At 39.5% G+C, this 27,650-nt stretch overlaps 1 protein-coding gene across 23 annotated transcripts in view; it reads right to left on the bottom strand.

Annotated features, from left to right (window-relative positions):
- The window catches only part of NEDD4L (NEDD4 like E3 ubiquitin protein ligase), a 164,776-nt gene that overhangs the window by 65,172 nt on the left and 71,954 nt on the right, over positions 1–27,650 (bottom strand). For 5 of the 23 annotated variants that reach the window (XM_074570982.1, XM_074570981.1, XM_074570980.1 and 2 more), the window contains 2 exons: positions 23,334–23,372; positions 20,466–20,519 (listed from right to left, as the gene is read on the bottom strand). In XM_074570982.1, coding sequence (XP_074427083.1) covers positions 20,466–20,519; positions 23,334–23,372 — 93 coding nt within the window. Of the gene's footprint in view, positions 1–15,735; positions 18,510–20,465; positions 20,520–23,333; positions 23,373–27,650 lie in introns of those variants that run through there. The other 18 variants (XM_074570975.1, XM_074570973.1, XM_074570971.1 and 15 more) reach the window with 12 other exon arrangements.

Here is a 27,650-nt window from a genome sequence, read left to right on the forward strand (position 1 = left end):
TCTGCTATGGCATACAATATCAAGCAGATTAAAGAGAGTATAATTAGCTGGCCAATTGTTCATTAATATTGCTTTATGTTGCAGACACTCTGAACCACTCAAATCACAGAGCCTTTATTGTCTCTATTATCATTTCTTCTTTTCTCCTCTTCACTAATCTATTTATCCTACTTTTTTCTTTTGCTCAAAGAGATGTCCTACTTTTTCTGTTTCTTTTCCGCATCAACAGCTGTTCAGCCTTTTATTCAGACTTCTGGATTTCCCTACACATCCGTCATGACCAATTTTGCTGTGTATGTGCTTTCTTGGCAGAAAGGGATTAAGAAATAGAATCCTCAGAAAAGCCAAGTACTGTAAGAGTAAAAATGCTCTAGTGAGCTAGGGGGGGTTATATTCCCTCTAAAGCTATTCCAATGCCTATAATATATCCTGAAGAACTGCAGCAACTGAGATCCGAAAGACGTAACAGCTCAAGATGCAGAATGTATGCAACTCTTGCCAGATTAGCAACAGGATAGCAAAAAAAAAAGTTAAAAATGGACATCGCCTTCTCTTAAAACATTAACTTTTGCCTCCTGCTGCTTCTTGAAGAAGGGAGCTGAAAAGTACGACAAATCTTTCCTATGCTGTCTTGACCATACGCTAAAATTCGGCAGCGAAATCACAGGTTTAGAGCCTGTTGGAATGCAGCCGCCTTTGAAAAATGCTGACTGTGACTTGTATGGGAATTGAACATCGACGAAACCGAAAAAATACGAGTCATAATTTCCTTCTCTTAAAATCGGTCAAAAATGGAATTGCTATTTTAATAAAAAGCAGAGGGATCAGAGGTGCATCACTTCCATAACGCACAATGTATACATATTCTGCATACACACAGAATCCTAGAATCGCCTACGGTGGAAGGGGCCTTTAAGATCATCGAGACCAATGAGGAACCTGACACTGCCAAACCCACCACATGTGTGACAAGCAAAACAGTCCACTTTGTGAATTTTCGGACTACTGATTCTTCCCTCTGCAGCCCTTCTCCCACAACTTCTGTTCAAATTTTGTGGCTTTCTCCATATAAATAAGAACAATTTTCAAGCAAAGGACTCTGCAGCAAAGAACTCTTTCAACGGTGCAAGAATGTTCTTGAAGAACAATCATATTTTTAGTCATCCATCACACACATCATTACACTGATGTAATATTCCTCTATTACTGAATACTATTCCTGAATTTGTTTTCCTCCATATGCACACTCCCATACTAATGTCAAAGTAGCGGTAATATATAACAAAACATGACTCAAGGCGAAATAAAAGTCCCCAATTTTCCATTCAGTAGACGCACTAATTTCTGCTATTTCATCCTCTCCTTAAACACGCTATACACTTGGGCATAAGCCACTATAAACAGCTCAGGGCAGCCTGAAAGTCCAGTAATCCCGGCAGTGCTTTGAAATTCACTGTAACTTGACCACATAACACAAGGTACTCAAATGACCAGAGACAGTTTTTGAAAGCCACTAAATGTTTATCTGACCCCTTGTGAACTCTTAATAAAATACTTGGCTGTACGGGCAGACAAACAACAACTAACATTTATACAAGCTACAATTCCCACTGAGAGCGCGTGGGTTACGTCCAGCTACCAGAATTACAGCTCCTTCACCTCAAAGCTGAATTCTCTTACTCTGGAGAAGGTGCATCTTTATTAGCAACATCCAAGAAAATGGCAATTGAAGTCAGCCTCAGTAAAATGTAGGCTTTTGTTTAGAAATTACACGCTAGAGCTCCAGTAGTACTTTGAAAATTCTGTTCCTCCTAACTGATGTGTGAGTGTCCTATAAATCGCCAGGGCTGAAAGGGAGCAGAAGTCCCGTTAAGCACCTTCTCCAAGTATTCTGTTATATTACATTAGGACCCATCAACATGTTTATCTTGGACCGTGATGCAGCGCTTTAGGTATGTGGCTGATGGAAGAACTGTAGACTGAGGTTAATCAACAGAGAACAGTGACAAAGGGAAAAAAAAGTCGTGAAAGTATCAGGAGGCAGAGAAATGAGATAGCAGTAACGGAATCAGAGAAAGCATGCTGACATTTATTCAGACTAAATTTTCCAACGCTACTAAGTACGTTCTTTCAACCATCTGATCCGAGTAGCACTTATGTTCAGGAAGGCATTAGACTTGGCAATGTAGTATTTTTGCTTTAATGATTTTCCTACAGTTAAGGAAAAAAAACAAAATACATAGTAAGAATTCTAAATGCCAAGTTTATCTGACCCAAGAATACATTATACCTGCTATTTATTAGAACACTGAGGGGAAACACTGCTATGGACTGACTAGAGAGAAATAGAAAACTACTGTATGTTGAGGTCATTGAAATGCTGACAGTTAACTAAGGCAGTCTTCTTAATTTCTTTAAATGAATGATCATTTACAGTAATACATGCTCAACCACCTTTTTTCTTGCTGAGACAAAGAACCTTGAGACCTGCTAAATTTTAAAGGTTAGAAATAACACATTTGTTCCTGACAGAAAGGCCAGCCAAAAATTACGTTGACTTACTGGTCTTGAACGTATTCAGTTCTGAAACAGGCATGCCCATGCTGCTACAAGAGCTTGTTCAGAAGCCCCTTTGCAACTGGGGTTATATTTTGCATGGAGGAAGAATGCAGTGTCTTATTTTATACTTTAAATTGTTTGATGAATTATACTTTTACTAGACTATTCCTCAGAAGTGACCTTTCGGAGAGTTCACCTACAAACAATCTATATTCTTACCCTAGCTCATACCTTACGACAGGCAACCAAAACCATATTGATTTTAACTATTTCCTTTGGTCAATGATTTTTTCCTCTAATATAACTTGTTTCTGATGGAATTTACGAAGGTATGAAAATTCAACTTAGAATAACGTGAATTTTTGTGTAATTAACTCTCCAAGAAAAGGATTGTTACTAGTTCATGTAGATCAATCAATAATATTTATTGCAAGGTTTTTATGGTGGGCAATTACTACTATACGTTTCAGTCAGTAAAAAACCCGAACAGCAGATAACTGGTAATACACACTCTCAGGGTGAAAAAGAACACAGGGAAAAAAACCTTGAAACGTTTGTTTCATGTTGTGAACGTTTTTTTAAAATCAGCTACCAGTCTATTTTGTTTGTATCCTGAAATTCTGCACAAGGAGTTGATGTTTATATATATTTTAAATTTGATTATAAGAAAAAGCAGGAAGGCCAGAGCTCCAGAAATATTTGCTGCAAATGTTTGTCAGGAATGCTAATCCCCGTAAACTCAGGAACATAACAAAAGGCAAGCAAGCCCCCTCTCCAGCTCCAAGCTCACAGGGTCTCATTTGGAGGAGACGGCATTTGCTGCGGAAGGGAACACAACACAAGGCAAACACACACAGCAGCCCCATGGAGAATGGAGCTGGCGCTACAAACCGACAACTCCACATTCTTTTCTCCCTCTTCTTCCCGCATCTGTTTTGGCTGGCATCCAACACAAGAAATCCAAGGATGGCACCTGCCCAAGCCAGCGCTGCTCCAACGCACTGCGCAAGGCACAACCCAACCCGAAAAGCAGGCCACAGCTCCCCAGCTTAGGGCCAGGAGTGGCAATATCTGTGGAACTGCCACCTGAAACAGCCCAGTGGGAACCCCCCAGCGACGGCTCCTGCTCTGTCACCCCCAGATCCCCGCTCCTGCTCTTCGGGAACAGGCTCAGGGCAGCGCGCAGTGGGTCACGTAACAAATAAATCAGTACCAAATGCTGATCGTAGCAGATGTAAAAAGAATCAAGTATTTTGAAGCAACATGTGGGGAACAGGTCACACGCAAGCTCTGGGAGGCAACGTGTGTTTCACAAACAGCACTTGCAGGCTTGGGATTTCCATAAGGATGGAAGGGGCTGTTCTCCCATGTGACGCTTTCAAACAGACGTACCTTCTCACGTACTCCACAGGTCCAAAGGTTAACTGCCTGCCCTGCTTCCATGTGCTCCTAGCATCATGATAGAGACACTATTGAAGGTAAGGTAACACCCTGTAACTCCAAATATTTATTACTATAAATTAGGCGTGTATTGTAATAACACCCAGGTTTTAGGAACAGGAAAAATTAGGCAGGATTGGTAAATTTCAAAGATATCAGGCCCTGCTGTGGGGTAAAGATGCATCCATTTAATGGAAAATTAAAATATTTTACATTTTTACGTACGGATACGCTCTGCAAAGTTGGGCAAGTATTTAATTGTATCGAATTCACACTATTTACAAGTCTATATATAGAGAGCAACCAAATTCTCTACAGAAACCCTTCTCTACCCCCTTTTTTTATTTCTCCTAAGTTAACACAAAACTAAAGAGGAAAAAAACTAGCACAATACAATGTTAATTCCCTAACATAAAACCACCACAGGGTTTACTGTGGGGATGGCAACAGTAAGACACAGTCAGTTCTCTCCTTAAATTTAAAGCAGATAACGTTTGCTTTCACTTAGGATGTTTGCATTAGGGCATATATTGTAAGGCCAGAAAGATACTAAAAAGTGGTGACATCAGACAAAAAGAAATCTATTCAGACCAGTTTCCCGCATCCGAACGGCTACTGTGAGGCTTTCCCATACTTGGCTACTGTATCATTACCCACAAAGCCCGCATCTGCAAAGAACAAAAACGTTATCTTCCCTTGCTCAGTTAAGATCAGATATTTTAATACAGTAAATTAAACATGTAATAGATCTCAAATAATGTCACCACAAATTAATTGATATCTGAAAACCCCTTTGGTTCTGGCTTTAAGCACCAAATTGTAGCTGCTTTTTTGCATTTCATACTGAAGTTGCTGGTATACAGCCACACTTCAGAGAAATGGCAATTGTTTGAATATAGGACTACTACTTGTTTCATTATGAAAATTTTATGCCCAGAATTGGCTCACAAAAGCATATTTAGGCCACAGATAACATCCAAACTGATAATTAATTGTTTTAAACTGCTTCCATTGTAATTCCTAATATTCCTCATTTTACTTGTTATTTTTCAGTGCTGTGCATGTGACTGCACACAACTGGAGAGCAAAACAGGCAGCAACGTCAGAAACCAGGAGAGACTGACTATTCAGTGGACATACATTAAGAGGCGAAAGTAACCGCAAAGTTGGCAACAGATCCGTTTTCTAAAATTCAGAACCAGAAGATTAGTCCTAAAATAAAATGTCTGTCTTTGAGGTGCTTACTGAACCACAGTGCCATAATACTGTTCATCCTGGAATCGTAAGAAAATCTTCCACGTATATCTGAATGTAAATCAATCAAACAAGCAAGCATTAAGTACATTAATATCTCCCTATCAAAGAAACAGCAAAGCCTGCCTTTTCAAAGGTGTAGCAGGCCCAGTAGCAGCAGGAAAATGCAGACAGATTTGCATGTCTCCTTCAAAACAGTTTTTCTTCCCTGATGGTTGCTATGCAAATAGAAGCAACCTTTTATTGAGAGTACAGCTTGTCCTTTTAGATGAACAACCGTCTGCAGCACATTTCCTTCATTCAGTAGCATTCATTTACCGAATCTTTCCCACAGAGAAGTGTGTTTAGAGAAAGCGCAATTTACAGTTCAGAGTGGTTTGGGTTTTTTCCTTTTTTCCCCAGAGCTGAATGGTAACATTTTATCTAGAGTAGGAGACAAAGCAAACAATCTGCAATATGTTGGCAATATATAAACAAGCCGAACTAATTATTTACTTTAAAATATGTGGGAATTTAAAATTCTTCCAACGCCTCAAAAAGACTGATAATTGCAGAAGTGGACAGGCATAATCCTGAGGACTAGAGGACCTGCTACCACTTTTGAAGATGTTAGAAATTTCTGCATGCTCACCTGTCAGTAGAGAACCGACTGAAATATATAGCGAATTGAGAGCTACAGACTTGTCACTGAGCAAATGGATTCTGCAATGTAGGTCAGATTGGTCACGATTTAGCCCCGTACCTTCAAATCATACAAACCAGCTAAAATCTTGTATTAATGCCTGAACCTTCAACACATGTGTGCGAAACGCAAATGAGCTGAACTTCCTGGAAGATCAGGCAAGGATCCCTCTGCTACCTTCACTACACCTTTTAGTTGACCGTGGTTATGATCCGTTCTTTACAGGAAGCAATTCGCCCAGCTGGTTTCTCATTTCTGCTGGTAGGTTCTCTCTCAACCTGTTCCGTGACTCACCCAGAGCCGGCTGAGAGCAAAGTCACACGGCATCCAAAAGGGCGTCTCACAAGACTGGACGTGAATCGGGAAAGCTGATAATGTCACAAGTACTGTAAACTATATAAATAAATAAAATCTTCCAGAGTTACGCTTCAGCTTAATTAGAGTGCCTTGTAGAGTATCGCTTGCAATCCTACACCGTAAAATGTCAAATATTACAAAAAACCTTCATGAGTCTGTCTAGGGCTGGGACCCCAGATTATGGATTGCTGAACTCCGAAATGCTGCCTGTGAGTAAACACTCTGCTCCATAGCTGCAAGCTGCATCACCAACCATACCGCAAGCCTTTCCCAACAAGTAGGGGTCACTCATGTTTATGATAATTCAGTGTGCTGGCAAGCACCCTCTGATAGAGCTTCTAAAAATAACGCAGTGTTCGTAACGCAGCAACTACGGCAGCCTCCACTCCCAAAGCTTCGGGCAGGGAGCACGAGGCTGCCTGTGTGCGAGCCGAAGGAGATTCTGCTCCACTTCCCAACAATAAAGCCGAGTTCCACTTTCACAGAATTTGAAGCAAATAAATACCTTGTAGCAACATGATGCTGTGAATATAAAATCATGCTTGAAGCACATATCAAATGACTAAATGGTTATCAGCATTATTTGTAATTTAAAGTCTCTACCCCACTAAGTATTGAAAGAAAAATGTATTACTGGTAAAATGCACAAAACTTAAATTAGAGGAGTTTTTCACCATCCAGGATGATACATGCAAAATGTAATGGATATAATTCTTAGCTTTGATAACAACGCTTAAAATTTTATTTAGCAACATGAAAATATTTTAAATAATTGTGATTTAATGTAATCCCTCAAATAATATTGCTATTCCCACATCTTGATAAGCTGTGGGTTTTAGTAACAGGATGTGAAGTAGAAATACTTTTAAAAGCAGAAAAGCTTTTTTCTTTTTAAATTATGTAAACTGTTTTAAACACTCAGGAGGTAAAACTTAGGCTATAACTTTCTCAAGAAGGATTAGTATCAGCCTCTAATGTCTTGTTTGAAAGGATTTTCACTGTTTGATTAATACCTTCCTTTTCGTTTTTAAAGTAGCTTGCTTTTGACAATAAAAACATTTAAGATACCATGTTCCAGAATTTTATGCTTGTATGTGTCCAGCGATTTGTTGAATACTAAAGTGAATGCTGAATATGTAGGCTCCTGTTGCCTTATTATAGACAACGATTACTTATTATTCTTTGCCGTTAAAAAAACCAACTGACCAAAACTCTTCATAATAGGACTAAGAGTATAAGATGTGCAAAGGCGGCCAGTCAGGTCATAGAAATTTATAGCTGAATCTCTCTTTTACTGAAGATAAAAATCCCACCTTATAACAAAGTTTATATTCTCTTTTCCTTTTCTAGCGTACATCAAGCCTGGAAATGCAAGTCACCCAGGAGGTTATTCTTTTCAGCCTGGTGTGAAAGGGAAGATGAAGCATTCTACCAAAGTGACTGCAAAACTCCGCATTTACACCACAGTGTACAGGGCAGTCGGGATTTTATTTGCACAACTCATCTCATCAGAAGCAAGTTTTTCATTAGACTTTCCCGTCCAACACACTGTACCCCCCTGCCCCCAGGGCCTAAGCAGCCAGCACACCACAGACCTGGAGAAGGGAGGGGTATTTTGGTAGTGACAGTGCCTGGGACCTCAGCTCTAGCATTTGCTGCTCCCACATATGTAAGACACAGCCCAGCCTTTTGCTAGGTTTATAGCATCAGACGATTTAACTAGAGCAAGGATGAGGTTTTTCCTTTTTATTCATTCATTCTTTTTGGAGACAGAAACCTGCATAGTCATACTGCTGATTTTATTAATATATTTTTCTGTACATAATTTCTGACTTCTGGAAGCTAACAATGCCATCCTGTTAGATGAAAAAAAAAGATAAAAGCACCAGATTTTAGATTAGCGTATGCAGTAACACACTTTACAACAAGATTTAATCTGGAAACTAAGTAAACAGGATAGATTGGAATTTAGAATAGCTTTCTGAACTAGAGCAGTCATGAAATGTGCACATTCCTAAATTCTTCATTACTCGACGGATTTTCTCAAATAAGAAAACAGCTAAATAGTACAAAAAGCAATCAAGACTCTGTATCTGGTTTATTATCCGCAATTTTCTGTGGCTAGATCTGTAGCAGAGCTGCTCTGGCTGGCACCTTCATTGTTAAGACTGCGTCAGCATTTCCATTATAAATTGAGGGCCTTATAAACTCAGCTTTACAGAGATCACTGTGTACTGAAACTCAGCACACAATTTTTCCACGCAGAAGCAAATAGTTTATTACTGCTATTAAAAAGCGATGTTATTTCCATCTCTTCTGCTCGATGTTTTATTCTTATTTCTTTACAGAGAAATACCAAAAAGTTACAGCTTTCAGGGAAAAAAAAAGCCAAACAATAAAAATGCAGAATTTTTTCCCGGGGAACTATGAGAATGTGTAGGGACAGGGTAGACAGCACTGCCAATTCTTGACTCTCTAAAAACTTGTCTGAAAATTACGTGTGAGCTCATCTGCACCACTTCCAATGTGCTATTTGTCCTCCACTCACACAGGGAAAAGACATGACAAGACCAAAAATCAGTCTGCTCCTCGGTACTTTCCGTCTTGTCACACCAGCTTCTGCTCTGCACGTGCCTGAACCCGATGGCCTGCCCCTGCCAGGGCAGGGAGGTCTCTTCAGAACAGATGTGCAAGCTGATGGAAAGGCTAATTAGGAAGGGGGCCAGGTGATTTCTGGAGGGAAGTAAGAAAAGAAAGAAAAAATGAAGGGGGTGCGTCTGGTTCTTTTCCACATGAGTGAAATGCCCAAAGTGGGCTGTAGACCAGGGCGGATCCCTGAACAGAAAAGGATGAGAAAAGCAGTAATCTCTAGGCACAGGCTACTGTGGTCAGGAGATACTTTCTTGCCATGCAACTTAGAGGTCAGCTTCTTGGGGAGATAGGAGGGAAGAAGAATCGGTTTTGTCCTCGACAGAAAACCTAAAAAGACTTGAGGGATGGACTTCACCTCTAGCTGCAGATGTCAACAAAGTCCTCGCCTGCGCCGGACAGAGGCTTTCCAGGTAGGCATCTGCACTCCCTGTAGAGCAACTGGAGAGACGGGATATTCATACCACTGTTCATTTGAACTATTTTAAACACCTAGCTAAGGGCAACAGGAATTATGTTCTAGAAAGTCCAGACAGCAGGCCCTGAAGTAGGTCTCCAAACTTCGACACGTGCAATAGAGAAGAGCGTTAGTCCTGCATAGCACGGCTGAGAAAGCAGCCTCTGAAAGGTGCACAAGACTTTCCACGCCGTTCGCCTACTGATGCCTGTGGCAGGACAGCTGCACTGGTTCAGCTCTTCTTGAAGAGACTTGGGAAGAAACGCTTCTGACATAGCTTTTGCCTGTTTTAAAGACCTCTGAATTTTCAAGAATATGCTCCTGGTATAACGAAGGCTGGCAAATAAACTGTTAACAATTTGGCTTTCCTTGGTTTGTACCATTTAGACTGCTGTACCTCTGCAGTGGAAGCTGCAGCCCTCCGAACTTCCCGCACAGGCAGCTGCCGCTGTGCCTGCATGGATGAGTGCACGGACAGACAGAAGGAGAATCTCTAGTGCCAACTGAGTTTTCGCTCTGCGCAATAGATCTTACTGGAGTGGCTGCTGGTTCTAATATACTTCATCATCCGTGAGAAAACAGGACAGACAGCTAAACAGTTCCATATTCCTTAGGAACAGGGTTTGTCCCATTTTTGTCTTTTTATTCTTTGGAGTACTTGGGCAGACTTGGAGAAGAGAGTTCTCTGGACTTGGCTCAGAAATTGTAAGAGAAGCAATTAAACCTTTTTTCCAATTCAAAAGCACCACCATTTCCCTTATCAACTCAAGTCCCAGCAAAGTATCAGCGTGGGGGCTAGTTAAAGATGATGAATGATGTTAAATTAAGTGCTGAATACCCTGTCAAGGGCAGGCTGGGGAATGACCACAGAAGTGGGCAAGAAGAGCCACTCTAAAAGAGAAAATTAAGATCTCTATCAACTGCATTAGCTAATGTGAAACAAATGAACTCTTGCAATGCTTAATGGGGGGGAATAATTTTCATTTCATCTTTAAAGATTTGCATCAATTTTTCTTGTGCTAATCAGCAATACGTAAACCATTTGGTGTCTCAGTACTATCTCAGGAAAGAGACTTTCAGACTTTGCCATAGTTTACAGTGAAACACTGAAGGATTTTTTTTCTTTTTTTTTTTAATCAAATGGATCAGTTTATGTACAAAAGTAAAAATCCAGAAAATTCAATCCAGAGCTGAATTTCATACTAACCAAAACATGGCTTATATTTTGCAAATCACACTGGTAAGAAATGCAGAACAACGTTATTCCTCCACTGCCCTTTTTAATTGTCATACAGTGGTACCTGCCTTAGAAATGAAGGCTTAGCACAGGGCAAGTGTGGAGAATTGCTGCTTGAGCATTAGAGCCAGGCTATGGAATTGCCAGATAAGAAATTCTTGGATCCAAGACAGAGTAGAAATTTGAAACAAATGGGTAAGGAAAGGAAATACTATGGTAGAGATACAGCTTAAAGATACTGCCAACCGAAGCTCCTCTACAAATTCATCATCTTCAAAGGACTGCGCACAATGAAATTTATTTCATTTTCTTTTGCTTCTTGCAGCAAAGGCTTAGCTAGTAACAGTGATTCAGATGTTTCTTCCTCGAATATCACTGTGCACAGAAAACTATCTCCAGTTAGAGAACGGTGATCCACAACACTGAGTAGTAACTCCCGAGGCAGCCATATATAGAAATATAAAGAAGATAGTGGCACTAAAGCAGATACCTGCTATTGAAAACACTGTAATTTGTGAGATTGTCTAAAGAATAAATATTCAAGCTAAAAAAAGCACAATGTTGGACATCCCTTAACTAGTATTTATTTTTAATTTAAATGTATTACAAATTTTCCAATGTGTGAAATTGAATAAAACTGCATTTCCCTCGTTTGATTTTTTTCCCCAGCTGTGGAAAAAAAACCCACAAAACTATCCCAAGACTTCCATATTCACAGACTATGAATATCACAAAGCATGGTGTGTCAAGAGCTTTTGACCAAAAACAGGATCACAGTAAACACCAATCTATAAGGCAAGTTAATTGGCATTTTTCCCCTTCTATTTGATAATATATGATATAGTACGTCATGATCACGTCCCCTTTCTGACAAATTGCTGTCAATATAGACAGCTGATGGGTCAGCCTTGTATCGTTTTCTGCATGGAGAATCTGTATGCATTTCTGGACACAAGCTCCTATATATCTGATATTAATTCACAGGCCAACTAAGGTAGAAATCTCGTAGTGTCTCAGTATGTAAGGAGGGTCTATAGAAGTGCCGAATTCTTTAGATATACATTTCTAATCCTAAAGAGCAGAAATGTGCATCTTTTATATACACAATTTAACATTAGATACTATTTGAGTAACACCGTTGAAGACTAGCAAATTTTCACCAGCAGCTCTTCTAAATCAATCAACAATCTCATTGACCTGTTTTCTCTTAGGTCAAGCCCACAAATAAATAGTCCCCAATATGATTAAATAGATTTGACTCGTAGCTCTCCTAGTGGGATGTGAAAGAGGATGGTTCAAGGTTTAAAACTCACATAGTAGTAGCAATTTTCCAAGTGGATTACTATCTGTTCTTCGCAAAGTTTTGCCCTGGGAGAAATCTATTCCCACTGACAGGAAGTCACTAAGGTAAGAAGGGGTTACTAGCAACCTTTTTACGCTGAGGAGGTATCACTGAAACTAAGAAAAACGGCGAGTGGAACCAAGAGGAGCATTAATCTCCTTTAGAAAAATTAAATTGTCAAAATCCGTTATGCCATAATATAATAATGCATTAAAATACATTTTAATTACATTTTTCTCATCTGCATTGCGGTCATGCAATTGCCAGTTGCTAATTACTAATTTTGTAGAAGGATTCTAGCAAACAACTCTGCCTTTCCCCTGCACAGTTTTATCAACTGAAGCTGGCTCTGCTCTAGGTGATAAAAATTATTCCTGATCAAACACAGAGCTCAGCAGCAACACATCTGAAGTTCTCTGCCTCAACGACAGGCAGAGGTCTCCCATGAAAGCATTTCCGTTAAAACAGCAGCACTGGTACACCTTTCCCCACCAAAATTCAGGGTATCAACAGAAGCACGAAGTTTTGCATGAGCTCCAAGGAAGGGCAGAGAGAGGCAGGACAGTGGATGTTACAGCCTTTGGGAGAGGCAGAGGAGCAGCGGTTCTAGTGCCTTAATTCCGCTGAGTTCCACATTCTTCAGAGGACCTTTCTAGCCACTTCCCACAGAGTCCCTATGAAAGCCACCGCGTGCACTGCACGTGTTCACCAACCTGCTTCCGCTTTCGTGTAAAGTAACTTTTGCCAAAGACAGAGTCTCAGCTAGAGGTCAGGCAACCCGTCGCTGGTCTGCCACACAGCACCAGCCTGAAAGAGGCCCACGTCAGAGGTGCCCACGTCCAAGTCTTCTGGGCACCGCGCAACCCAGAACCCTTCCTGACTGCTGAACTGCTCCTTTGGGTTTACATGCCCCAGTCCCAGCTGCGATCTTTAGGAGCATAAGTAGACTCTCTGTACTTTCACAACAATATTTATTCTACAATTATTTTTAAGGAAGGAAAATAAAAGCCGAGTTGTGAGAAATGAAGAGTCGAGAGTTAACTAAATATAATTCAATACTAGTACTACAACATTTTGTTAAGGCACTTTGTATTTTTATCACAACAAAGATGCCTTTGTCAGGTCTCTGAAACAGTTGTCCAAGACATGAGATTTTTGAAGTGTTTCCCACAAATACAGCTATGCACTCACAGCCCCCAATTATAAACAATGTGAGTATTTGTTATATGCCCCAGTACACACACACGCTTCCCAGTAGCCTACTGCATTACATATAAATATCATCGTAGTCAAAGGAATTTGTAACAAGGCTTCCAAATAAAATTTTTCACAATTGGACATAAGCTCATGCTTTACTTAATATTTTATAATGACTTGTAATGAAATACATCCTGCTTGCCCCAAACCGCTTCTGTCTAAAACAGAAGATATTTGAAAGGTCATAAACACTTGGGAGCAGTAGGACTGCAGACGCCCGCCTGAATGTTTGCACTCAAGATAAATACGGCTGTAGCAGCTGCTCACAGCCCCAGGCCCATGCCCGATATCAATCAAATACACACCAACTTGTTTAACTGCAAGAGATGAGATATTTTTTTTTTTAAGCTAACAACTATAAAACATGACAACTTTTCCCCTCAGCTTAATAGAGCAAATATTTCAGGCACACCCTTGCTTAGTATCCTAGGTCCTCCAAACAAACTTCTGTGGGATAGATTAAAAATGACACCTTACTAAAGAATGTTTTATATGTAGACAAAATAAAGCAAAACTTTCACCAAAATGCTTTCATTGCCCACACTTCCTGTGGCATCTTGCCTAGCCAATCACCTCTACCCACAGTATTTCTGGGCTTACTACAAATATGAGAAAACACCACAAAAAAGTTTTAAGTTTCAATTAATTCTTTATTTTTGAAGCTTTTTGTACTAAAGAATGCAAGTACCATTTGGACTGAGCGCCTGTGTGACTGCCATGCTTCACGGCTGACTAAATTGATTTCCCATGGTAACTAAAACTAAGAGCACACAGGAACAAATTTCATAATTCTCCTCTGGAAACACTGAAGTATGTCTTTGGTATGTGAATCACTACTACAGTGAAGATCAAAGAAGTGACTTTGGGGGGCACATCTCTCTCCTGTAGGAAAATGAAAAGTACTGCAGAGACAGTGGGGCACATCTCTGCAAGCTGCACAGCCCTGTAGAGCTCTGTTTGCTGTAGTACCGGGTTTGACACACTACAGCTACTTATGGAATTGGTTATGGTGCTTCTCCGTAACAGCTATGACTGGGAAGGAACAAGGGATAATTAACAGGAAAGGGAAAAATCAGACATACTTTTTTTCCCCTTCTGTTTCATTTTTAGTTTGAGAGTTAGATTCATTTTAGTATGAGAACGCTCAACATACTGTACTGCATACATGAAAGTCAAATGAAGAAAAAAAATCAGTGACGTATCTGCATTCCAAATTTTCCTGCTGAGATGTTCTCAGGCTGGCAGAAGAGACACTATGTACTACTTAACAAAACTGCTAGCTTACAGAGACAGAAATAAAACCTGTAACTGGCAAGGGATTTTTTTTTTTAATTTTACTTTTTTAAAATAAAAGCTTAGCACAACTTTGTGATTGTCTACTCACAATGTCTACTGAAAAACTAAAGAGAAGGTTATACTGGAATAACTTTAGGACTCTCAGCTTTTTGAGAAGCTGCAGAGTCATCAGAGAGGCCTGCTGCAATGAGCAGCTGTCCCTGTGCTACGTTTCATCGAAGGAAAGCGCAGAGAACGAGCACACGCGGGCACTGAAGACCAAAATCTCTTCTAGTGACTCTGTTTTCACAGCTGGAGCCAGAGTGCTTACTATTCTATATACAGCATCACTCGGCTTAGGAACTCAAGTGGGCAGTGTTAGATTGCACAGGAAAGCAATTTAAGCAAATGACTAATCTAAACCCTTAAGTTTCATTCCTACTTTGGTTTTTTCAAAAGTGGCTTAAAAACATCGATCTTCTCCCCTTATAACCAAAAAAACCCAGAAGATTAATTTTGTCATCTTAAAGCAAAATCAAGGCCAATACAAACAACAAGCCAGTCTACTAAGTTGTGCTGAGCTACTTGTGCAGTTGTTTGATTAGGACTTGTGGCACACAAAAAAGAGGACATGTTTTTAATTTCCAGAAGGACAAAAAAAAAAAAAAAGACTATAAGAAAGATTTTTTTTTTTTTTCCTAATTTCTTGGTACCTTATCTGCTAAGTCAATATCTTGATTGGAATTATTGTAAGATTTCTAGAGTCTTAGCAATCTTCCTATAGTCTTATTGCATTACAATAGACATTTTAAAATCGTGAAGTACGCACGCATGTATATTATACTTAGAAATTGTCAAAGTAGTTGTTTTTAAAAACAGAGCATGAAGAATTCTTCATGCAGCAAGGTCTCAGCCACCTAAATTAACACGAGCACTTAATTTGCCATTTCAATGTTCTGATTTTTAGAAGTCTTTCCAGCTGATGTAACACTGAATTAAGAAAACACATGTGACATTAGGATCTCAAAATATTACACTGGGTGTAATCATTAACTGAGAGCAAAGTTACGTTAGATTAGAAATAGAGATGATTCGTGGCTTGCTCCAGAGAAATGCAGAACATTCTAGTGCTAACAATGGAAGTGCTTCAGTTGCCTCAACCCTAGAAATGCCTTTCTACAGCAATCCTGTATTTTATAGCATAGCATACTCAGCATCATACTCACCACAGTGCTGGCTGTTGTAGGACCAGGGGTGCCACGACCCTCTTTACCAACAACCTGATTTTGTTCTTCAGGACCACGGGTGACAAGAATTCTGAAGTGCTGCTGCCTCGTGTTTTGATCTGGTCTGATTTTAAACAAGCATCCCTGCCCTTGAGGAATCCGCTCTACTGAACTGCTTCTAGACATTTCCGACCCGTTCCTGCCATTTCCATGCAGCTCTGAATTCAATCCACTATTTGCGGGGCTAATTTCTTCTGTTGGTGGCTGGACGGGGTAGGAAGTACTCCTTTCTAGCCGTATCCGAGGATACCTGTCCAATCTGTCCCCTTTTGTTCCAGTAAAACCAAAGTTATATTCGCCTCCTGCACCTGTACCACTTGCCTGCGGTTGCTGTAACTGGAGAACAAAGAACTTTTTCCCTGAATTTGCTGACATATCTGGCACATGTTGCAAAGACCAACGCCGGGGTTCAGGGGCGGGTGCATTATTTTGAGCCTCAGTACCAAAGGGTAGTAGAGTAACCTGAGGCACATCTGCACTTGAAGCCCGATGCTGAATCCTCACGCCACTTATGTTTAAGCCTGAAGCTCCTTCATTTACCTCACCTTCTTGGGTAGTCGATGAAGCATCCTCACTCTGGTTGTTAGAAGGAATAGTACAAAATATTCTACGATTACAGCAAACAGTTCCATTAATCTGTTGCCCTAACTCTTCCGTCAGGCTGGGCGGAGAATTTTCAGGAGTCACCTCTGGACTGTTTGGAGAACGGTTTTCAACAGGGGATGCATAATGCTCCCTGAAGTCCGAGAATTTACAAGGAAGCGTTTCCTCAGGCGATTCCAGGGTTGCGCACTCGTCCGCGCAGCCGTTCGCAGCTTTGCGCTGAAGAGAGATCTGCATTGACGAGCTTCTCGTTGGACGCACATCAATACTGTTCAGCAGCTGGGGAATAAACATGGATGTACTCCTTTTTAAGGAGCCCACTTCTTGCAAATCACCGCCACCACCATAATCTGCTCCATGTCGGGAGAAGGCGTGAGGACTGTTTCTTCTTGGCAAAGTGTGGAATGCCATGAAAATGTCATCTTCTCTCTCCCGGTCAAGGATCTCCGATTCGGGGGCTGTGTTGCTTCGCCCAGAGCCAAAATGAAACCGCAGCCGATGGGCCATGGTTTTACAGAGAGAAGAAAGGGAGAGGGAGAACAGCAACAATTCAGGCACTGCCAGAAGTTAAAAACCAAAGACATAAACTCCAAGAAAAAGTGTCCCATCTGCCAAACTGTTAGCACTGCAGCCCTGATAGCGACAGATAGCAGAAATAGCCCAAGTGGCAAGCAGCATTCCAGGCATGATTGGGTAAGAGCAATCAGCGCTCCTACACACTGGGACATAGGGTAGGATGGTGGGAGTCACGTGGCCTGGTTCCCCCTCTCCAGTGTAAGCTAGTGGGGGTTTGGGGTTTTTTTCTTTTCCTTTTTTTTTTTTTTTTTTTTAATGCCAGCAAGAGCCTGAAACAGCACCTTCACAGCTGCTCCTTTTCCATCAGAGAGGAGCGGCCCCAGCGGGAGAGCTCTCACAGCTGACTAAGGCAGCGAACATACTCGGCACCGCTATAAATCTAAACCACATCATATTCACACGGCACATTTGTATAAAGCACACACACCAAAGTTTAAACTACAGCAAAACCACTCAGAGTTAGTGCTAAAAGTTTAAGTCAACTCCACAGGCAAATGAGAAAAATTATTTCACGCTTAACATTTTGGTGTGTGTTACAGCATTAGGCTATCATGGCAGAACACGAGTAAATATAGCACGGTTATGCTTTCAGTTTTAACTGAGCTCATAACATCATTAAGCAACAAACTTCTTGCCTTTAAAAAGCCACAACTTTTACATTGCCCCTATGAATGCAATATAACCTACGCTACCCTGCGCAGTCCCTTTTAAGAATTAGAAATTACAACAAACAAAGCAATCGTACATATGGCAAAGATTTCTCACACAATAAAAACAGCAGGAATGTGCAAGATGGCAGGAGACAAAGTTTCTTTTTCAGTTTTACCAGCCAGTGAAGACGAGGGAAAACCGGAGACGGGTGTTGCATGTCGTTTTGTACCGATTTGTCTAAAACACCGTCCAGAAACTCTGCCCATTGCTGGCCAGCCTCCAGTGAGAAAGTTAGCAATATTACCACGAGTGTGATTGCCAGCACGGAGTACAGTTACGCTCTCCGAGAGCCAAAAGACCTCAGAAGAAGAACAGACAAACAAGATACACCAAAACATAAACTGAACACCCTAAATCAGCTCTATTACAACGCAGAAACTCAGCGGTCTGAGAATACTCACATTTGAAGAGTGCTCACAATTGCACTCATAGCGCATACTGGAAAAGAAACTGTTTAACAAGAAGCACAGCTTCGTTTCAATACATGGCCATTTGTTCCCCGGGAGAACTTCAAGGCGTAAGTTTTGACAACAGCTCTGAAAATTTGTAGGCGGAGGGTCAATATCGAGACATTTAAACCTCTGTTTGCAAGCAGCTTGTTTTCAAAAGACAGAAAATGACAAATCGCAAGAGAAATGGAAGCTTAAAACGATAAAACTGCCAACAGACAGCACAATCCCCTATTGTTTTAAGTGGACTATGAGCCAACAAGAAAAACATGAATCACTTCTACAGTGCAACAGTATTGTACACTGCCTTGTGGAAGCACAGGTGTTGGTATCATTTTATCTTATTTTTCAGATAAAATGTATTATCCAAGGACACAGTCTCTCTTTGCCAGAAGATGAAGCTCGCATCATATATTCTCTATTTTGATTGGGAGACAGAAAGGGAAGGACGCACTGCAAAGACAGAAAGTGCTTCGATAATTTGGGAGCATGAAGAAGAAACAAAGTTCTTGCAATAAAAACCATGCAAGCATTGACAATAAGTTTTTCAGAGTAAAGCAAAAATAATCAGTTGAATGACTCCTCAATTCTGTAAACATAACCTGATGGAAATCTGCTGCTCTAAAAACCCCAATGTACTTGCTTTGCCAGTAGCTCAGAACACCTTCTGGAAGGAAAAAACAGCTCCTAAGGCCCAGCTTGGTGCCTTTCAAGGAGGTTACGAGCCCAAGGGCAGACTGCCATCAGAAGTACGGACACAGGAAGAACAAAGGAAAACACTTCAACAATAAAGAAGTACTGAAACCATCAGTATAAGGCCACGTACTGCACACAGAAACTTGAAAATCTTAAGCAATATATCTGAAACAAGTCTACCAAAACCATTTCTCAGCTGTCACTGCAGATAGAATTTTTTTCCTGCACCGCCACCCCTACTGTCACCCACAGACATCCCTGTGCCACTGCCCTCTCCAGGCCAGAGCCAAACCTCTTCCAGGAGCTGTGCTTTGTCCTCCACCCTGACACAAACATATTCCAACCCCCCGCAATCCACATGCACGCCATGCAGTAATGTCACCACAGCCCCGAGCCCGGGCTTACAGCCACTGCCACACAGTTACGGTGACAGGAGTTCTGCTGCAGCGTTGTTTGCATCAGCTGGCAATGGAAAAGGGCCTTAACGCTGGGAAGAACCGACCGATGATGTCCTTTTAAGTTCAAAAGGCACAGGACAGTTTTAATAGTGCAAGTGATCATTTTATGTCAATAAATATGCTCACAGTCAGCCCACTCTAAATACACACTGTCACAGATTTACTGATTTACTTCCTCCTAAAGAGATATACTCACTTAGCTGTAAGTCCTCTTTTTCCCCACAAGATTACAGCTTGCGTGTCTTTCTTTGCTCTGTATTTAATATGAAGCCAGAGAAAAAGAATACATTTTTTGAAAACAGATGTTTCCATACTGAGGTTTTTTGAATAAAAGGATCTTCACAACACTGATCCTAATCTTCACAAAGCAAACAAGTTTTGTAGAGGTTGTACTGCACCCAACCAAGAAAACATTAACACCTGATCTCAAAACCAAAGAGATGGTGTTACAATTCTCAACCGACAAAACCCCCAAGGAGTCATTCACCCAGCAGGCCATTGCACTGGCATATTAACCTAGTATGTTCCGAATGACGGGGTCGCTTATTCCATAGATGCCTGTGTGAAAACCTCATCTACTTAATCATAACAAAGCAAGCAGTAAGATGCTGGAAGACTTCTCTAGAAGAGCTACTGCATCAGACAAATCCAGTTCAAGACTAAAACCACTAACAATATGCAGGGCATTATGAGGCGGAGAACTGAAAACAGAGAGCATGATTTTGTCATTACCTTAAACCTTCATACACCCACATCTTGAGTACAAGGTGCAGCTCTGGCAACCACATCCCAAAAACGGATGCGGAAGTATTAAAAGGTACAGGAAAGAGACGCTAAAATGACCAGGGGATGAAGCAGCTGCCTTGGAGGTGACTGAAAAGGTTGTGACTTTACTGGTTTGCAGTGGAGATGCCTAAGGAAGAACATGATGAGGTTTTCACTGTGAGGATACTGGGTTAAGGAGGACCATTTTGGTCTGATCCAACAGGGTACTACTATCGTGTTTAATGCTCTATTAGTCCCAAAAACCAGATACTTTTAATGCTTCCAGTTACATTTCTTATCACACTTACTTAAACAACAGGCAAAAAATCACCCTTAAGATTTGTTGTATTTTCATCAGCTGCGTTATGCAAAGCCTTGTGATTAGTCAAACACAATCAACACATGCACTCACCAATCTGTTTTCATCAAACACTTCAAACAGGAGACGATGATTGGTTGGATTTACCTACGAGAAAATTAAAACAATATCACTTTAGGTTCATGAGCTTGATGGTAACTATATATAGGGACTAGTTCATAGTGATTAAACCAAGGCAAACAGAACAGGACTAATGGGGTTTGTGTAAATCTTTAGTTTTACTTGAACTGGCACATTACACCACTTCGTTTCTAAACCCTACTGCAACTAGCAGTTAGCCCAGCAGTTAACACTAAAAGCCCTCACTTACTGCGTTCAATGCAAGACCCTTACTGCACTTCTCTGTCTACAGAAAGCTCGGAAGAGGAACGCAGGGCTGCTGCACGCTGAGATGCTTCTCTCCCATGTTACCGCAGCACGTGCTGCAGCCAGAAGGGCCAGTGGGGTGGCTTCAGCTGCCTCCAGCACACCAGCCAAGCTACCATGGTCTCAGGAGAGGTGGCCTGCCACACAAGCGCTGTGCCTTGGGAACAAGTCCCAGGTTGGACAAATTATCAGAGCTCCCAGATTTTTGTTCTACAGCTGCAAAGCTCAACTAAACTAGAGGGAGCAAGAGTTTTACTGCATTTCTTTCAGAATTCCATGATCATCTGTATTTCGCACTGCCCATCGCTCACCATTTCCAGCCCATGTACCACACATGCCTGTGGAAAAGCCAACAGAAGTCTCTCCAACATTTGCAAACAGCAAATACACCTCCAGAAAATTATTTACATTGAAGTAAATTTAAGCAGAAAGATTACCAACATTTAAAAGGAAAACAAGCAAACAAAAAACTCTGGCAGAAAGACAAAACAGCCACAATTAAACAAGAAAAGAGTTCTATAGTATTTCATCCACTTGTTATACTCTTTTCAGAAAACCTTTGTAAGCCAGGTTTCACTATGTCCAACTTGTTTAATTAAGAAAACTTAGAAACAATATTCCACAACGGGCTGATAATTCTGTGGGGGTGGCAATGGACTTCCCAGTTTTGAGAAATCAGAGAATTGTGGCACACAAAAAGGGGTATGCGTTACTTTATATATTCACATTACTGTCTAGGATTTTCAAGGTGTTTTAACAGAGCTTTTATGAATTAGATCTGTAGTTTAAGCAACACTAATTGTGGCAGTTTTGTATATTCTCTTTTCCTGGGAAAAGTATACAATTAAAAAGACTAGCCTGAATAATACCACTTAAAATTACAAGCATAAATACACGTAACAAGTTTGCTTAATCCCGAGGAAATATATTTCACTTTAAAACACGTGAATTTGTTCCTTACAGTCTGTCTTACAACTCAGCATGTTTATGAGACCAGTATTCATAGAGATGGGCTTACGGAGGAGAGGTCATCCATTTCTGAATCATGTGTGCAGTCGGGATTGGATCTGGGAGAGCCTGAAGTGTCTTCAAATAGATTGACAGCCTAAAACTTTTTTTCGCTTCCCTTTCCTGTGCAATGGGCAGGATGGCAACCTGTCTTTATAATTTGTCCTCTATGCTGAAGGCAAAGACATTTAAATGCTTCACCATAAAACGCTCTCTTACTAGGGCAATGACTTTCTAGGGAAATTACGGTATTGAAATGCCTCTGCATTTTGACAGGCAGGTAACTTAAGTTACGCCAAGGTAGAGCCATCTCTGGAACAGCAAATCTTGCTGTTGGGTGGGCAAACATCAAAACCATTGTGATAAAAATAGAAAACCTTAGGCCCGGTTGTAATTTAGTGTCAAGACAGCTACTATGGCTCTGCAGAACTTTAAAAAGTGTTAAGTCCATTCTTTCCCTTCTGAGTACATTTTAAAAATCAAAAGATTTCATTAGATAAAGATAATTGTGCATATGTATTACCCAGCTGCAAAACCTAGAAAAGCTATTTGGTACACATTTAAAAATAAAAATTCCACTTAAACCTCAAAAACCTGTGTATTAACAGTTATATTGGTGGGAACTATCTATCTAAAAGATCCTATTAGCAAGACGGCCAATTGCTAAGACTCTGTAAACAACGTTCAATACGATACCCGTATTTAACAATCTACAATGACATCTTTTCTCAAGCAGCTGTTTAAGATTAAATTTTAAAAACTACTGAAATTCTACCTAACCTGCTTTTGTGAAAGTTACAGCTGCACTAAAATTAAGTCATTCTTCTTTGGAAAAATATTTTCAGCAACTAAATAACAAAGTTGCTATTGCCATTCTCATTTATATTATGTTGGTTTTGATAATCACTGTCTTAACCCCTCCTTTAGCACTTTCAAATATTTAAAATTATTTTTTCTGATAAAAATCACTCAGTTTTAGCTATGACTTGGTTTTCGTTTTAAGCAAGATCTAGAAATATAAAAATGGAACTACGGGGGAAAAAAACCACACATATTTTGACCTTTTTGGCAAGTAACATAAAGGCCAAGAGAAATTATTTTTTCTGTCTTCTTTCTCTACATGTGTATTTCATTTTTTTTTGCCATGATAACTTAAATTTCATACAGCTTTTGAAAATAACTCTGATTATTTGCCCCTGCATTAACATTTTAAAACCACAGCAAACGTGCTCTGCTAAAAATACATTTTCAAGTAAAAGAATTTTTTTTATTTGTCAGATGAATTAACTCTAAACTTACTCTAAATACAATCCCAAATTAGGAAACAGTGCATTTCTAATTAACATTATGCCAATTTCTGCTGATCGTTCCATCGCTACAGAAGCAGAAGCACAATTACACCAGGACAAGCATTTTTTAATGTAAACATATAAACAAGTAAAAAATAATCTTCTTCCCAACCTTATAAAAAAACATGTGATTAATTGTACATGTTATAATAATGATTGCAAGTAAAGGGAAACTTACTCTAAAATAAAATTCTTCATTCCATTTTGGATTCAGTGTCTGTAAAAGAAATAAACATTATTTACATACTAAAATTTCTTTAGGTTTGCCATTCTGTAATCGTCAAAATGTGCATGCAAGAGAATTTTCTAGGAAAAAAAAAAAAGGAGGAAACAGCATGTCATAAAAAAATTGGAAAAAAAATATTGCCATCAAATTATTTAGAAATTCTCTACTCAGTAAACCAAATGTGGGAGGATATCTGAGTCAGATGATCCTAAAATAGATGTTAAGTATAAACAGGATTCCATGAGGAAGAGGCAAGTCACTGACAACCTATAGAAATAAAACCTGAAGACATTTCATTCTTGGGATTCATTTAAACTCAGATGAAAAAAAAAGAATAATAAATGTATTTTTTTTTAAACACGAGGACAACTTTAGAGCTACAAAAATGAGGACAAGACTTACACTGGAAATAAAACACAAAAAAGAAAAAAAGGAAAAAAAGGAAAGGTTATTTCGTTTGAATAGGTATGGTACTCCACCTAATCTCCCTCAAACCTATGGCAGATTTTAATTTTGTTTTAATAACATGAATAAAACGTACAGAATGCATATAGGTTGCAATCTTAAGGGAGCTTAAGCATGAAATAATAAATTGATAATACACTACAAACTGTAATAATAACTACAAACATTAATAATTTGGGCAATTCAAATTTGGATAAGTTTAAAAACAAGTTTGATCTGTCCAGTGGTTTTGTTTTCATGCCAAATCATTCCCTCATTCTCTCACATAGCAGAGATTTACCATAAGAGCTGACAGTAAAAATTGGCTCTCCACCCAGCAGCATTCTGTTGAGCAGAGCAGGAAAGTCAGGGCTGTTTAACTTCACTCGGTGACACGGATCCAAGAGCGGTAGGAGGCCCAGGAGAGAGCGGCTCCCTGCACTGCATCTCTCCACACAAGGGAAACAGAGGGGCCACATTGCAGCTTCCCAGGCGCTCCTGTCACCCCAGCCTGCTCCTTCCCGCTTCAACGTGCGCCTGAATCCCAGCCAACAGACATGGAACTAGTTATCAATGAAATCAAATACTGAAATTTGAAAACCCTGCTCTAGAAAATTTAGGGGGAAAAAGGAGGGCAAAAGGAAATAACAGTATAAAAAAAAGTATAAAAAAATATACACAAAACTCTAAACCTCTATAAACAGCAATGCATTCAGTTAACAGCTGTACTCCAAAAAAGTTCTACCTCCTTATCCTAAACAACCTGACAGAGTAGGAAAATATTTCATGAAAGGAAAGACCGCTATAAAGGGTAGAGGAAAAGAATAATGTGAGTGTAGGTAAAAGGTAAGGGGGCTAGGGGTTGGGGGGAGAGAGAAATTTTCAGCTTTTTTGCCTTAAGGAGTACAAGTGTACTCAGTATACTCAGTTAAAAAAAAAAGAAAAAAAAAAAAAGAAGTAATAAGTAAAAAAAAAGTTACTTTTTAAATAGTTGGATTAATCAAATCCGGCTGTTATTGGCAAGAGTGGTTCCATGTAATTTAACAAACGAAACATGGTCTCATACTAAATTGGAGGGCATGACTGTCCATCAATAATGCATTAATTTGGAATGCTGCTTAATCACAAATACAAATTTCAGGAAATAATTGATGAATATTAGGCAGTACAATTTTTGGTAAATGCCCTATAACTGGCAGAAATTTCTTCCACCTTCACAAGTCAAACAATTAGTAGGTCAAGTCAGCAAGTACAAACACTAGAATCCTAGCAAAGGAGAAAACCACTTGTAAAGAAAGGTTCCAGAAATAAATGCATGAATAACTTCATAAAGGACATTAGCAGGGAAACAACAACAAAAAGACTCATCAGCAAAAAGAGCTACATCCTAAAAAGGGCAAGTATTGTACAGATAAAGAACTGCCAAGAGTCAAGCTGACTTACATCTTCCACAGGATATTAGGACAAACACAAAGAAGGTTTTTCAACCGTATAAATAAAACGAGAACATGGAAAGAAATGATGCTACTAAGCAATGAAGCTCAATGGGGAGACTAAGCATGTTTAGATACAGGAAATTATGTTTAACATCACATATGGGAAAGGCAGAATAACTAAGAGGGATTGGTACAAAGATAGATGTTGTCACAACTGATGTAGAAGTAAGTCTTCAGATTCAGCAGTCAAATTGAGAAACTGGATAATCTTCACCCAGGCTTTTGAAAGAACTGACACATGAAATCACAAGTCTAGTAGCAAGAATTTAAAAAACATACTGAGCACCTTACAAGATAGTAAGAAAGGAAAGAGCAAATACAGCTTTTTCTACTGCAGAAAGGAGAGCATTTCTAGCAGGCCATTCCAAACACAGCTCCAAAAGCAAACACAAGGCATTAATCAAATCTTACAGTTGGAATAACTAAATGTGTGGAGGGAGGTAAATCAAAACAAAAAGCCTCAGAAATTCAACATAGCTAGGTCATGCCAGCTGAATTGGAAATTTTCCTGAAAACTTTATTTTTTCAGAGTAAGGAAACAAGGTGCATTGAATCCCTTTGGCTGTGAGTGAGCACTTCCTAAGGCTGGGCGCAGCTGGACAGCAGGGTACGTGTCAGACACACGCACGGGTAACGTGAAAGCAGAATAAAAAGAGCAAACGTCAGCTCTCTTGAAGGCACTCCTGCAAGATGGTGCCACGCAGAAAGGTACCCACTGAACTGAGGAAGACAAAAATGAGTAGAAAAATAAGAAACTAGTGAAGGGTTAGATGCTGTCATGTTAAAAGAAAAGTTACAGAGCTGAAGAGATAATTGGCAGTGTCTTTTGGAATCACTCCTGAGATTGATTTTCTTCAGTGTTTTTTTGTTAATGATTTTAACTCAAAATCAATATATACTAATGATGTTTGCTATTTATGAAATTATTAAATAGAGATTGCAAATTGCACAGGAAAAATACTGCTTTGAGGGCACAAGTTTTGAGATGAAATTTAACAACTGAAAACAGAAATTACTTGCTAGAACTTTACAATACATGAGTTAATATTACTATTATGGAAATGACTGAGAAACTCCAGGCTTTAAGTGACAGTTACAAGAAACAGTGAAAAAAGGCAGATGCAATCCCAGGAATACATCATCATCATCATCTCATCCTCAGCCCTGCCTACAGTTGGGTGGTTGTGCAAACATTGTCCTTTTCTCTTCCTTCCTAGGGCAGCGCTAAGATCCATGAGTTTGTCTCTTCCTTGATACAGTCAATAGAATACCTTCCCATCTTTATTACATTTTTTCTTGTTTATAGTGGTCTTCTTGGAAGCTTTATCATTCTCCTTTCACATGGATCCAAAGAAGGTAAGTATCACTTCAGACCAGCAGTAATTTCTTTCCAATCTAATGCTCTCATTTCAACCTTCATTTCCAATCTACTCCTTCAATTTCCAACCTAATGCTCTCATTTCAACTTTTTGCACTGCAGCCATTACATCTCAAATGTGTAGGAGCCAAATATGCCATGTCTTTAGCAATCATGCTTTTATAGCAGCAACATCTTTTCAAATAAGGGCAATATTATTCTAATAATAATTAAGAAATTAATTAAAATATTGAATTGATTTAAAAAAAGAAATCAGGAATTGAATAAAGCTCTGGATGTGATCAACATCTTTTAAAATTATTTTTACTTTCCTACATCAAACGTGCCCTGAGTCCTGTGAAAAGTTCTGCTTGAAACTTCCACGCTTCCAAGATTTCACATCGGGTTTCTCATGACACCTAATGTTCTGATTTTAGAACAGCATCATGCTATTTTGTGTTTTCAATAACAAAATTTTCCTCACTACTCAGTTTTGCAATAATGATTTCAATTGAATCATTGCTGATTCTAAATACCTTCATAAAAATGACAACTCATTATTTTCCCCTTACTTTTCACATGGGTTATGAGGTTTTTTTCCTCTCTGCCATCACTACCAGAAAATGTTAAAAAATAGAAAATAAAAGAAACTATCCTTCTAAAATCTTAGGGCCCTGATAATGACAAATATTCCCTGGTGGAATTTTGGTTTGGGGTGGAATGAACTTAACAAACCAAATAAAATTTAGTTCTGGTTCTAATTGAAAATGAAAACAAAAGCATTTCCAGTGCGTTTCCAGGCTCTTCTTACAGCATATCTTCTGTTATTTGGCTATTTTAAATTCCCATACTAGGAGAATATTTTGAAAATGGAAATTTTGAAGGGGAACATGAAAGAACGATCATTTTTGCTAAAAGTCAAATAAATGATAATTAAAGCAGAGTTTCTTAGTTCTTTATTTCAGCTATGTC

Source organism: Larus michahellis, chromosome Z, assembly GCF_964199755.1.
Source record: "Larus michahellis chromosome Z, bLarMic1.1, whole genome shotgun sequence".
Lineage (NCBI taxonomy): Eukaryota > Metazoa > Chordata > Aves > Charadriiformes > Laridae > Larus > Larus michahellis.